At 40.6% G+C, this 15,228-nt stretch overlaps 1 protein-coding gene across 4 annotated transcripts in view; it reads right to left on the bottom strand.

The window, feature by feature from the left end:
- rgs19 (regulator of G protein signaling 19) overlaps positions 1-10,354 on the bottom strand; it is a 26,891-nt gene extending 16,537 nt beyond the window's left edge. For 2 of the 4 annotated variants that reach the window (XM_069717390.1, XM_069717391.1), the window contains exon 1: positions 10,121-10,354. In XM_069717390.1, coding sequence (XP_069573491.1) covers positions 10,121-10,177 — 57 coding nt within the window. In that variant the 5' untranslated portion in view covers positions 10,178-10,354. Of the gene's footprint in view, positions 1-3,532; positions 3,644-10,120 lie in introns of all 4 variants that reach the window. The other 2 variants (XM_069717392.1, XM_069717393.1) reach the window with 2 other exon arrangements.
- Between the last annotated feature and the right edge of the window lie 4,874 nt (positions 10,355-15,228).

Here is a 15,228-nt window from a genome sequence, read left to right as displayed (position 1 = left end):
CTTCTAATCAAACCGCAACCGCGCGCACGCACACACACACACACACACACACACACACACACACACACACACACACACACACACACACACACACACAACACACACACACTATTACAACCATACAAGTGGCCACACGCCCGTCTCAAGAGGATTTCCCTCAGTCACACACGGATGTTGACATCCCACTAAAATAATTAGGAAAAAAATGCAGATACGACAAGAAAAAATACAGAAGTCCCAGTTTAAAGACTTTTTGTTGTCAAGTTGAAGCTCGCAGGTTCGAATCCAGGTGAACATGATAAAATCAAACCTTTTGGAACTCAAATTCTGCACAGAAGCATCAGCTGAAGCTTCATACGTAAGAAGAAAAAAGGGGTTTTGAATGTTATGATGGGTATTTTTCACAATTGGAGAAATACGATGCAGATTTATTCACTTTGAAAATGTTAATTGTGCTTTATGATCGGAAAGTTGGAACAAGTAAAGAATAATGAGAGTTTTTGCATGAACAATATCGGCACATCTGGAGCATCGCTGAAGATACCAGAGCTCCTTCCTGACATTTGTTTTATTCAGATATTAAGATACACAGCAAACGGAAACACTGATTTTAGAAACGAGTTAGTTGTAGTTTCCTGTTATTCACACATCAACTGCTGATTCTTCAAAATGTTTTATACATAAGTTGTTGCCGAACCAACTAATCTGGAATGAATCATGAATCAATAACCTCCAACTGATTCTTTCAGAAGAAATCCATCTGAAATTGTCTCATTTCAAACATGTAAAACGCTTATTTCTCGTTTGTCAGTCAAAACATGCAAAACTTCAAAACCCCGAGACGTCCACTCTTTTCAGGAACTGAGAGAAACGGTGTCGCTGGAAGCTTGATGACTTTGCATTTTTGAGTTTATCGAGTGTTGAAAGACTTTCATCAAAGAGACGAGTTTCCTGAACGAGCCACAGAGGGTTGAAGAAACCCTGCAAACAGAGAAACACTCCAACCGTCGCTGTTCGCTGAGCAGCTACAGGACCAATCAAAGTGAAGTCGCACAAAGTCACGTTCAACTTTCAGCACACAGAGAACAATCATTCAGCAGCTCACCGGACGGACGAGGCGCTTCGATCGAGGACCGACGACGGGCGACCGAACCGACTAAACAAACCGCTCCCTGCTTTTTATTTCCTCTCGCTGCCGTCGCTGAACGGACACACTGATTCCATCAATCAACACGCCTCGCACATGGTAGAAAAATAAGGAAGAGAGACGAGAGGCAGAGCGAGGAGACAGGAAAGAGATGGAGAGAGAGAGGGGGAGAGAGAGAGAGAGAGAGAGAGAGAGAGAGAGAGAGAGAGAGAGAGAGAGAGAGACAGGAAGTCGAGTCCGAGTGTTTGTGACATGCAGGAGCTTCTCGGTTTCTTTCTGAAAACTTGATGAATCAGATCTGCTGTCTACACACACACACACACACACACACACACACACACACACACACACACACACACACACACACACACACACACACACACACACACACACACACACACACACAACGCACGCACACACACACACACACACACACACACACACACACGCACACACACACGCACACACACACACACACACACACGCACGCACGCACACACACACACACACACACACACACACACACACACACACACACACACACACACACACACACACACACACACACACACACACACACACACACACACACACATTTACATTCCTTCTCTCTGAACGTGGACGTGAGTCCCGTCCAGACTTGTCAACGTCTCTCGCTTTCACGAGAACACCAGCTCTTTACAGATCTGACGTCGTATCCCTCGAGCTGCAGGAACGGATGTGAACATCTCTTCAGCTCCACACCAGCAGAACCTTCTTCCACAACTAAAACATTTCAGACGGCGGCGTGCTTCAAACTTTCCGGGGGAATTCCCATTTTCCTGCACCAACATGACGAAGTCCAGTCACCACATCCAGATCCAGAGAAGTGGGAACCCCAGTTACTCTGAGAGCCGGCCTCGTCGCCCCCTCCGTCTCTCCCACCCCCCCGCCGCCGCCCCCCCGCCACCGCCCCCCCACCGACGACGACCCCCCGCCGCCGACCTCCTTCATGCTCTTGCGGCGGTCGACTAGGACGGAGAATCCCAGCGGCACGGAGAGCTTCTCTCAGAAGAATGGAGGCCGTTGAAGCAGCAGATTACAGCTGGTGGTTTCATGGAATGAGATGTTGAAGAATCAGATGGAGGTGAAGGTTTCCAGCAGCGAAGGAAAGAGCCTGAAATCAATGGGGACTCCGGTACTTTAGCTTCTGGAGAAAAAAGTGAGGAAATTCTTGTAACTGTCGTTTAGTAACTTTGATGACTCATTGAGACGTCTCACAATGTCAGGAACAGGAAACGCCTTCGAGTTCGACATGTTGGAAAGTCAAGACAAATGTCACCATCAGTCACAATCAGGTGCTGATGTGAGAAAACAACGGACTTCTGTCATATTCAGCCTCCTTCTGAAGGAAACTGAGATATTAATATTGTTTTTCAGGCACAAAGACCCAATTAGATCTCAAACGTTTGATGGATTTGTCAAAATAATGCCAATTTTAAAAAAATTACCGCAACATTTTTTGGAGCTATGAAGACATGTTGGCCAGGCTCTCAAGATGGCCGACCGGTCCGCCGCCACGCTCACAAACAGTCATCTCTGCAAGATGTCTGATGTCTCTTTAATTAGATATAATCTCTTTTGGAAGTTGAACGGAAGTTTCAAGAGTCTAAATAAAAAATTGTGTCAAAATAGTTTTTTTGTCGTATTATGTACGTTGACATCCATGTGTCTATGTGTCCATGTGTCTATGATACGGTCCTCACGTTTTATTCAATTCACACTGGAGCTGTAATGACCCGTTCAAATTAAAAATGTAAAGTCTATATGTGCAGCAGACCGTTTGAAGTAGTTGCGTTATTATCCAGCAGAGGGCGCTGTAACAAATCACCATCACAAAAACACAAAAACATCCAAAAGACCCCAGTGTGGGTGAGTATTTTAGGTTCTACACCATAGATGGTAAAGTAATAAAGACATTGCTGTGACATCACCACCCACCCAAGAGACCAGCGGGGGGTCGATTGACAACACGGGGGGGCGGGGCTCTAACCATTTGTACGAATTGTGTCATTCGATGTTCGTTTGAATGCAATTTTTGGAGAAACTGACCGCACTAGTCCATAACGTAGAAAAGACAGTTTCTTTAATACTTTGGTGTATATCTGTGTTTTGTGTTATCACCAACAACTTCTGATCTGTAGGACAAAAATTACACCGGAAATTAAAATATAGCTCGATAGCGCTACCAGTGGTTAAAAACTTCACCATGGGAGCTTGTTTCTTTGGCAGACAGGTGTTGTAATTCCACTTCAGTGTGACACAACTTCAGACACGTAGACATGAACACAGAGGAAAATCAGGAAATAAGGAATTGTGGGAAAGAAGAGCGAGGAGGAGGTTTACCAGCACGTCCGCCATGTTGTGAGGGTGGGCAGTCGGTTAGTGCACGAGTTGTCAGCGATGTTAGCAGGCCGGGCACATGCATGTCATCCCCCCTTCTGCCTCGGACCTCTCCTTTACACACACACACACACACACACACACACACACACACACACACACACACACACACACACACACACACACACACAGTTATACATTAATGTGTGAAATCCCAAAACAACACGAAGCAGCATACAGCAGCCACAAAATGCAGCAAACACACACACACACACACACACACACACACACACACACACACACACACACACACACACACACACACACACACACACACACACACACACACACACACACACACACACACACACACACACACACAAGGAGAGAGAAAAGGCCACAGTGAGTGTCCTCCATCAGAGATGGATTGTCCATCTGTTACACAACATTCTGAGAAAGGCACACATTTAAAAATAGAAAAAAATATTTTCAACTTCATATTCTGCTCAAATTATACAATAATTTCCCAACAATGACTCCAAACTAGAATCAATGTGTGTTTCCACGACGATGCACATTTCTGAGGAAGTCTTACCAAGAAGCTCTGATCAAGAAACTCAGAAAGTCTTCTTACGTTGGTTACGCTGCTTCTGGTTACTTTCACACATTAAAACTGCATGAAGCAAATGATTGATATTAATGGTATTATTATTATTGGGTATAAGTCCCCCGTGCCGTACATAAAACAAGTTCAATGCAATAGGACGTAGAGATGTGGGGAAAATAGAGGACTGGCATCATCTTCCTGACACTTAAACACCAAATATCTTCATACATAACCTGTTTTTTGTTTTTTTTTTTACAGCAGACTTGTAGCTGCACCTCCACATGTTGGCGCTGTTGTCACATGACTCCCATTGACTGTACCTTCACTAGCTTCACTACAACAGAAGCATCGTCTCGTTTTTATTTGTCCATTGACTCGGTACCAAACCAACGGGCTCATTGGACCAGTCCAGACCTTCAACATGACTAAACACAACACCAAAACACAGGTGAATATTAGACTCAGAAAAAACACCAAATATTGGAGAAAACCAGAAATATAACATTTGTGAATATGAGACTAGTTTCATTTAAAATGTGGCTGAATGCTGAATGGCAAATCAAATGTATCAGAACTGCCGCATATGAAATATCATCCACTGGAAAAAACAACAATGTACTTTTGTTTCAAATATAATTCGTAAAGCAGCAGAAAAATAAATGCTTTTCTTAATAAATAAGTTAAGAAGTCTGGAGTTGTGCGGTTTTTAAAAAGCTGCTGCCGTTTCCAGATTTACCTCCGGGGCTCGTTTTTCTTTGAAATCCAGAGTGAGTATCTTGTATTGCACATTGAAACCATGAGATAGAGATTAGCGGGACAGTTGTTGCTCATCACGCCAATTAGTTTCAATAAGGAAAGAAAATGATGCCGAGGAAGTCGTCGTGGGGAAACAGACGGGCTGTTCAACAAGAGATTTACAGTTACTGTTAATTCAGATCATTATCCCCATTTAAGCAATGAGCTGCTCAAAGTAGATTTGAACTTGTTGATATTAAACCAGGAGAACTTCCCTTTATGACTGTAAAGCAAAGACAAAGCATAAAGCCACTTTAGGACTTTTAAAAAACAATAATTTGGAGCAATAAGTTGGAATTCAACTGTAAGAAGATCAAACAGGAAACAACAAGAGGCACAAAATAAAAGTTCCCATCTGGGATGAAGACGTGAATCTTGTCGGTCTGCGTGTTTTTAAACTGACGTTTTCTACGGTTGAGATTTTTGTTACTTGACAGCTGATATATTCCACAATTGTTTGTGTAAATGTATTCTTTGGACTCTGATATTATCAGATGCGATTTGGGCCACAGAGATATTTCCATTTGATATCTGCCAACGCAACTGTCGTCCAAATACGCAGATTTTTTTCAGACTGAAAAACAAGATTTTCATCTAGAAACCACGTGTGATGTTTTAATGGAAAGAAAAAAGAAGAATCCTCTCCGCTGCTCACTCACTGATAACTTGTCAGTTTGTTCATCTCAAACCGTTTGGAGTTGTTGTTTAAGTCATTTTTCAGGTAATGACCAACATCCCCAAACCTCCACTTTGGTGAATTTTTGGTGAGTTCATGTTTTCCAAAGAAAACTCCAGATCTCCTGATGGGATACTCTGAAAATCCCACTAGATGATCTCCAAAATGTGTGCTGGTCAAACAAAAACAAAACAAATGTTTGACTTCCAAGACAAACATTTAACAATCCATCAGCAGCAAAAGATAAAGAGATGAAAGATGGACGGGCAGAAACCCTGGATAGGAAAGAGAGAAACATAGAAGTAGACCGAGATGCAGGGAGGGAAGGACATGACCATCTCGATAAAAAAGAGGAAGTAAGCAGCAGACAAAATGAAGAAAGACACAGGAAGAGGAAGTGATCACCAACTGGCAGCAAGAGGAAGGAAAAGAGCTTCTAGACTCCTGACGTATCAGAGGTGGAGGTTTGTTTTTAATCTCAGGGTTCAAACTCCCAAAATTAGCCTCAGACATTTTTATTTCTGAGAGCTGATATTGTTCCCGGTTTCCGTGGTGACGCGGGATACAACAGCTGCTTCGAACGACGGGTCATACGGAGCGGAAATGCTGATGCCTTCGATTTTTGAGGGCATTTTCACACTGAATACGGTGTTTCATCAAACTCTTCCTCCCCAAGCTGGAACATTACAAACTTCGCTGTGACACCAAAACACAAAGTTCAATTCTCCTTTAAGAGAATTTTTTTTGTTTCCGATCCGAGTCTGTAATTTGAAACGACTGCAGGAAAGGACCCCCCAAAAAAGACAAGAATTTATGGGGATAAAAGGAGATGGATGTTCAACATGCTCGACACCAAACTAAGAACAAAAACAGAGGAAATGCGTCGTTTCTGAAACTTCCTTCCACTTTTATTTCATAAGCATCTTCGAATGCAAAAACCTTTAAGACGGGATCGGCTGTAAAATCCATCTGTGCTCACTTTCACACAGCAACAAATTCATTTCTGCTTTTCTGGGTCTCTTCCTCCTGAAAGCGACCAAAACCAGCAGCAACGCTTTGAACAAATCATACGAGAGTCCTAGAAGTGCTGCGGTTTATACTGCTGAAGTCGTACAGCAGTTATATATACAGTGAACCCTCGCTATAACGCGGTTCACCTTTCACGGTCTCGCTGCTTCACGGATTTGCATCGTGCATTGAAATCACATTACGACTATATGTAACGTAGATATATTTAATGTCCAGTTCTATCTATTTCAATTGTAAAATAAAGGTTACTACTTCACGGATTTCGCCTATCATGGTTTCTATTTGGAACGTAACCCCCGCGAAAAACGAGGGTTCACTGTATACCATATATACCAGTTTATACCATATATACCAGTTTATACCATATATACCATATATACCATATATACCAGTTTATACCATATTTACCATTTATACCATATATACTATATATACCATATATACAATATATACCAGTTTATACCATATATACCAGTTTATACCATATTTACCATTTATACCATATATACTATATATACCATATATACAATATATACCAGTTTATACCATATATACGTTTATACCATATACACCATATATACCATATATACAATATATACCAGATAAGCTATATATACTGTATATACCATATATACCAGTTTATACCATATATATATATATCAGTTTATACCATATTTACAATATATAACATTTATACCATATATACCATATATACAATATATACCATATACACCATATACAATATATACCATATATACTATATATACAATATATACCAGTTTATACCATATATACCAGTTTATACCATATACACCATATTTACAATATATACCATATATACTATATACAATATATACCATATACACCATATATACAATATATACCAGTTGATACCATATACACCATATATACCAGTTTATACCATATATACCAGTTTATACCATATATACTATATATACCATATATACCAGTTTATACCATATACACCATATATACCATATATACAATATATACTGTATATACTGTATATACCAGTTTATACCATATTTACCATATATAACATATATACCATATATACTATATATACCATATATACCAGTTTATACAATATATAGCAGTTTATACCATATTTACCAGTTTATGCCATAAATACCAGTTTATACCATATATACTATATATACCAGTTTATACAATATATATATACCAGTTTATACCATATATACCAGTTTATACCATATATACTATATATACCAGTTTATACAATATATAGCAGTTTATACCATATATACCATATATACCATATAAGCCATATATACCATATACACTATATATACAATATATAGCAGTTTATACCATATTTATCAGTTTATGCCATGTATACCAGTTTATACCATATATACCATTTATACCATATATACCATATATACCAGTTTATACCATATATACAATATATACCATATATACCATATATACCATATATACCATTTATACCATTTATACCATATATACCATATATACCATATATATACTATATATACCAGTTTATACCATATATACTATATATATACCATATATACCATATATACCAGTTTATACCATATATACCATATATACCAGTTTATACCATATATATATATACCATTTATACCATTTATACCATATATACCATATATACCATATATACCAGTTTATACCATATATACCAGTTTATACTATATATACCATATATACTATATATACCATATATACCAGTTTATACCATATATACTGTATATACCATATATACCATATATACCGTGAGAAACAATATTTGGATCTGTGTATGTTTTGTACATAAATAAAGTTGACTTTGACTTTGAAAAAGAAAAATCATATTTCAATCCACCTCCAAAAAACAAAATCTTGTTTGAGGTGTTGTTGTTGTTGTTGTTTTGCTGTTCAGACTTTAAAATCCGACCTGGACGTGACAGAAACTGAAGATTTGAGTCGGTGACTCGCTGCGGAGTTCAAGCTACATATGTTAGCCACAAGATGCTAGCTGTCCAGCAACGTTATGTCACGTGGCCTCGGGAGTGTTGCGCGTAAAAGTTGCTTTTTAATTGGACGAAGCCGAGACATCGGAGTGACGTCATCGCCGACAAGAACAAGATCGCTGCGTTTTTTGTTTTTAAAGTTCCGTTAAAAACAACCTGTTAAGCTAGCTACGTTGCAAGCTAACAAACGCCGCAAGTCTCCTTTTGGTTTTTCCAGTTTGGTGAACAGAGTTCGTGACAACCTCCGGTTGGTGACCAACACAACGGACGTGGACAATATGGACGACAACTCTATTCAATTCCTACCAAATGGGTTTTCCTCCAAACTGCGGTTGTCACGGGACGCTCGTCTGACCGACCTTCAATAAAGTAAATACCGACCGACCGACCTTCACAGCGACCTTCAGCGACCTTCAGCGACCTGCAGCGACCTGCAGCGACCTGCAGCGACCTTCAGCGACCTGCAGCGACCTGCAGCGACCCGCCTTCAAGTGAACCCGACAAACCGAACCGACTCAACGCAGGACGTCGTGAAGAACGAGAGCGCACGAGGAAAACTGCAAATTAGACTCGTCCTCAGCTTCCTGTTTGTGTTTCATGTTACCGGAAGAAAACAAGAAAACAGCAAAGACTTAAAACAGCCAGTGATGTCATGAAGAAAACCGCTGAAAAAGGAAACTTTAACCTCCCAGAGGAGGAACCGAGGAGGTGAGGAAGGAAGGAAGGAAGGAAGGAAGGAAGGAAAGAAGGAAAGGAAGGAAGGAAAGGAAGGAAAGAAAGGAAAGGAAGGAAGGAAAGGAAGGAAAGGAAGGAAGGAAAGGAAGGAAAGGAAAGGAAGGAAGGAAAGGAAGGAAGGAAAGAAGGAAAGGAAAGGAAGGAAGGAAGGAAGGGAAGGAAAGGAAGGAAGGAAAGGAAGGAAGGAAAGGAAGGAAAGGAAAGAAAGGAAGGAAGAAAGGAAAGAAAGGAAGGAAGGAAAGGAAGGAAGGAAGGAAAGGAAGGAAGGAAGGAGGGAAGGAAAGAAAGGAAGGAAGGAAGGAAGGAAAGGAAGGAAGGAAAGGAAGGAAGGAAGGAGGGAAGGAAAGGAAGGAAGGAAGGAAAGGAAGGAAGGAAGGAAAGGAAAGGAAAGGAAGGAAAGGAAAGGAAAGGAAAGGAAAGGAAAGGAAAGGAAAGGAAAGGAAAGGAAAGGAAAGGAAAGGAAAGGAAAGGAAAGGAAAGGAAAGGAAAGGAAAGGAAAGGAAAGGAGGTAAAAGGGAAAGGGGGGGGGGATCACGGAGACCGACCTTTTCCTCAACACCGCGGAGCGAGGAAAAGCCCCGCCGCCCGACCGGAGACCGGAGAACAAAAATCAAACTGAAAGCAACCCCCCCCCCCCCCTCCCCCCCCCCCATCCTCCTCCTCTCCCCTCCCTCCCCGCGTTCAAGCTGGTTTCCAGCAGCCGATCAGATACTCACTATGTGGGCATGAAACCGGTCCGGAGGTCGGTGTCTGCTGCGCTTTCGGAGGCACATCCGTGTGCTTTTGTTGAATTTCTTCTTCCGCCGCTTCGCACCGACGGAGTTGATTTTTGTCTTCTTTTTTTTTTGTTCTTAAATTAATTTTTCTAAATATCCTGCCGCCGCCGCTGGAAGAAGAAGAAGGAGTCTTCCTCCTCCTCCCCCCTTCTGCTGCGCTCCTCCTGCTCGGGTTTTTCCCAGAGAGGGAGAGAGAGAGAGAGAGAGAGAGAGAGAGAGATCACCGCCCTGGTGGACAGAGGCGGCAGGGCGCATGCGCGGAGCCACACGTCCGTCCAAGCAGGAGGAAACCCGGAGTCTAATAAAACTTTAGATTGGCTGTTTAATCACCTTTATTTTATTTACGTCACACATACAGTATTATGTTACGTTATCAAACATTATACAGTATCATTTATAGTTATAATTTAATACCAGAATAAAAGATTTAATGTAAGATAAATACTTTTATCCACCTTCTTACTTTCATACAATATTATTTTTGCAGTTTTTTTTATATTTATGATTAATGCTAAAATATATTTATTTTAACTTTATATGGCTATTTTATGCACATAACATAAACATATTAACCCATAAGTGTATTTTTATGTCTAAAAAACCCTATTAATTTATATAAGATATAGGCATAACTATAATAGTAAATATGTGCTAAGGGTACCAGCTGCTGTTTTTCCAACCTATTCTTTCATGGAATAACACAATATATCATTTTTGCACTGATTCAACAGTGATCTTAACACCACTCCACATGTCTGTCAATCAAAAACAGATCGTCAGGAGAAAACTGACAAAACAGTTAAACAGATACCTGGAAAGGTGAGGGATAAAAACACTCGGCGTCTTTTATGAATTTATTCAAAGTTTACGGGTCCTCAAAAACATGCTGACATTCAGTATAATTAACCACAACGACTCCCATTATTCTCCAGCAGTTTATTCTAAGAAGATAATACGACGCCTCAGTTTGGATTTCTTATATGTAAAATAATTTGTTGGAAATACTTCAACTTTCCTGTGTGATGTCACCGAGGTGAAAAGTGACGCGTAAAATGTCAAAAAAAACGGAAAAAAAAAGAAAAAAAAGACAACAGTAAAAGAGTTTAGACATCACTCTGAAACCCAGTGTGGTCATGAAACATAAGAAAAGGATGATTTTCTCGTGAAACGCAGAATATTTGTTCTGTTTTAGATTTTGAGTGACTGCTTCAGACGTTGTGGGTGGAGCAACAGAAACAGAAGGGGGCGCCATACACCAAGGAGAAGGAGAGAGAGCGGACAGGACAACCACAATAAAGGATTAAAACGAGGTTTTACATTTTTAAGAACAAAATTACATTTCAGCACTTCATACATGATACACCTGATATTTATACGACCGAAGGAAAAACTATTCTTCGACATTTTAATGACAAATTATAACTGAAATTGTCAAATATGTACAGCTCCTATGAAGTCATGTTTTATATTTCTAATGTCTTCTTCCTGTGTAATTTCCACTCCAACGTGAGTATAAAACATGTAGAAATGTGTCTTTTATTGTGTAAAATGAGATTATTAAAACCTACTGATGTATGTTGAATTCACCGAATCATGTGGTTTTTTTTTTACTTTAAACATTAAGTATCATCACACATTTAAGTTAAATGCTCTGATTCTCATTATTTTTCAAACACATAATTGTCATAAATCACCATCCAGGGGTCAAGAAAAACAATAATTATAATAACCAAGGATGTAATGTTGGTGGTGAGAACAGTAGAATTTAGACTAATTCTCATCCTTTGGCTTTAAAATATTCAAGGTGATAATGTTCTTTTTGCGGCAGAGCGCCACCTGTTGGAGCGCCGTCACTGACTCTAAGCAGAGCTGCAGCTTTCGTGTCCGTCACCATATGTTTGTTATATGAGAGTTCAACCTTTGATCTGTGATATGAATCGGAGTCATATCTGGCTGCAGACGCCTCCTCCTCCAGTATGGGTGTGAAAATGGATTTCACCTGAACACGCTGTAAATCTACTGCTGTGAGTGTGTGACATGAAAACACTCTTGATTTATGATAATAACACAACAACACAGGACAAAAAACGCAAAGCGTGGAGGTACATTTTACCAAATGTAAATAATTCCTTGTGTTAGTTTGTGTGAAATGCACTAAAATAGGGTTTTAAGACGATGCAAACATGAGTTTGTCTTCTCTGTCCTACATACACTGAACCTTCCACTTGTAGAATGTCCTCTGCAGTTCTTCCTGTCACCACAGGAGGGCACTGTAGCTGCATATCGAGCCGTACAGCCTTTTGGAGTGAAGCAGAGGTTATGTTCTGGTTCTCGTTTTTTTCCAACAACATATTGACTAACAGTAGCAATCAGCAGTATTTTTGCTCTCTCTGCTCCCATGTTTGATTCGTCCTCAGAGAACATGAGCCGCTTTTATTGTTTCAGTGACGTCCTCCGTCCTCCGTGTCCCGACAGCAGTCAGTCTTTCACTCGCTGCTTGCCTTTACAATCTGGTAGTGATTAGTTCCACCGGAGGAATCAGGGCTTAATTGCTTCGCTTTATAGGGTTGGTCTTTTAAAGGGTCAAATGAATTCCCCCTCTTCGTCACAGGTAGGTCTCAGAGGAGGGAGACCCTTCACACATCGGATTCATCACCAGAACAACATGCAAGAGATTCTTCAGCTCAATAAAACAACAAGGGACAGAAATAAATATGCAAATTAATTTAAAATACGTGTTAAGCAGAGTAAATTAAAGAGAAGAGTTTTGTCAGTTCAGATAGTTAAATGAGAAAGAATCAAAGCTTCTTTGCAGTGATGAATCACAGAGATGTGATGTAACTTTACTCGGCTGTTTATATTCTACAACATCCCGTTCAGGTCGGACCGACTCGACAGTGAGAACAGAAGATAAATCGTGCTTTCTCTTTAAAGCTCGAGGCCAAACGTTAGCCTCCATCAACTCAAATCAAAGAAGCTGAATTCAACGATGCTCCGAGAGTTTATCTTCTCTGTGTCTCTTTTTTTTTTTCAGATTTTGTTGCGCTGATTGTGCCGAGGAGGAAGTGAAACCTTCCATCCATCTGCCAAACAGGAAACACAAACCACACGCCCACGCACAGCTTTACTATTCTATCATTTATGCTTCAATATTTAAAGACGCTGAAAAGCACCTTTTTGCACACCTGCTGTGGTTTTACCTTCATTTCATGGAGTCCTGTGTGTCTGCAGCATTAGTTTAACCCCTCGGGTTTTGCACAAAGGTTGCGGCAGCAGCTTGCTGAGTTATTCACACTTGAAGGCACCTGCAGGCGGATCATCCGAGAGTTAACTCTCAATCTCTCCTGCAGGTTTCGTGCATCCGATCTGCTCATCAGACTCTCAAATATTGAAGACAAAAATCCCATCAAGCCCAATAATCCATATTTTATATTGACTGACTGTTTTACCTTCTGTGGCCACTGCTTCGGTTTTACGGCACACTTTCTCAGTTTCAGCGCTCGTCTTAGCTTCATTAACTTTTGCAGACTTTACAGCTTGTATTCGAGATTTGCTGCCCCCTAGTGGTCAAAATCTGAGTAATGCAGCGTGCACGTTTTAAAAAAAAAAAAATTTATACACTTTATTAATCCCCGAGGGGAAATGTCTTCCCTACAGCAGGGGGGCTCTCAGGGGGAGATGCTGCAGCAGGCTGCCACTAGCGCGGCGCCAGGTAACCTGACCTGAGGTGCATGTTTTTGGATGATGGGAGGAAGCCGGAGAACCCGGAGAGAACCCACGCAAGCACAGGGAGAACATGCAAACTCCGCACAGAAAGGCCCAGGACCGGATGTGGACCCAGGACGTGAAACACAAACCCAAAATCACAACAGTCAACAGTCTCATTGTTTGTGAGGTTTTTACAAAATTTCATCGTGTGAGAATCAGCTAATTTTCAGGTATTCTATCGTTCCAGTGAAACTTTTGTTGCTGCGCAATTTCACATTTTTATTTGTTTTGTCAAACAAGCTGAACTACAGAAGCCAAACCAGAACCAAAACAGGAACCATGACCAGAACCATGACCAGAACCATGACCAGAACCAAAACAGGAACCATGAACAGAACCATGACCATTACCAGAACCATGATTAGAACCAAAACCAGAACCATGAACAGAACCATGACCATGACCAGAACCATGACCAGAACCAAAACAGGAACCATGAACAGAACCATGACCATGACCAAAACCATGACCAGAACCAAAACCAGAACCATGAACAGAACCATGTCCATGACCAGAACCATGACCAGAACCATGACCAGAACCAAAACCAGAACCATGACCATTACCAGAACCATGATTAGAACCAAAACCAGAACCATGAACAGAACCAAGACCAGAACCATGACCAGAACCATGACCATGACCATAACCATGATTAGAACCAAAACCAGAACCATGAACAGAATCAAGACCAGAACCATGACCATGACCATGACCAGAACCAAAACCAGAACCATGACCAGAACCTCAACTCAATTCACACCTTTCCCCTCGACCTAACCAGCATGTCAGAAATGTCGTTTTGCCTCTTCAGGACCAGACTTTGGTTCTCGTTAGGACACACACACACACACACACACACACACACACACACACACACACACACACACACACACACACACACACACACACACACACACACACACACGTGTACATGTAGCTGCACGTCATTGCAGACAATTAAACAATAATATAAAAAGAACTCACCAGATGAATAAAGTTCATGTGCTGTATGCACATCACATGAACACACTGTTCCTCCAGAATGTGACATAACACAATAACAGTGCAACCGCCTTATGTCTGTGTGTATATATATACAGTGGGTACGGAAAGTATTCAGACCCCTTTAAATGTTTCACTCTTTGTTTCATTGCAGCCATTTGCTAAAATCAAAAAAGTTCATTTTATTTCTCATTAATGTACACTCAGCACCCCATCTTGACAGAAAAAAACAGAAATGTAGAAATTTGTGCAAATTTATTAAAAAAGAAAAACTG

This window comes from Brachyistius frenatus, unplaced genomic scaffold (genome assembly GCF_029030835.1).
Source record: "Brachyistius frenatus isolate BFR_SWC_R1_liver_20210118 unplaced genomic scaffold, ASM2903083v1 Contig_174, whole genome shotgun sequence".
Lineage (NCBI taxonomy): Eukaryota > Metazoa > Chordata > Actinopteri > Embiotocidae > Brachyistius > Brachyistius frenatus.
Note: the sequence above shows the minus strand (reverse complement) of the source record. Positions and strands in the feature narration are given on the sequence as shown.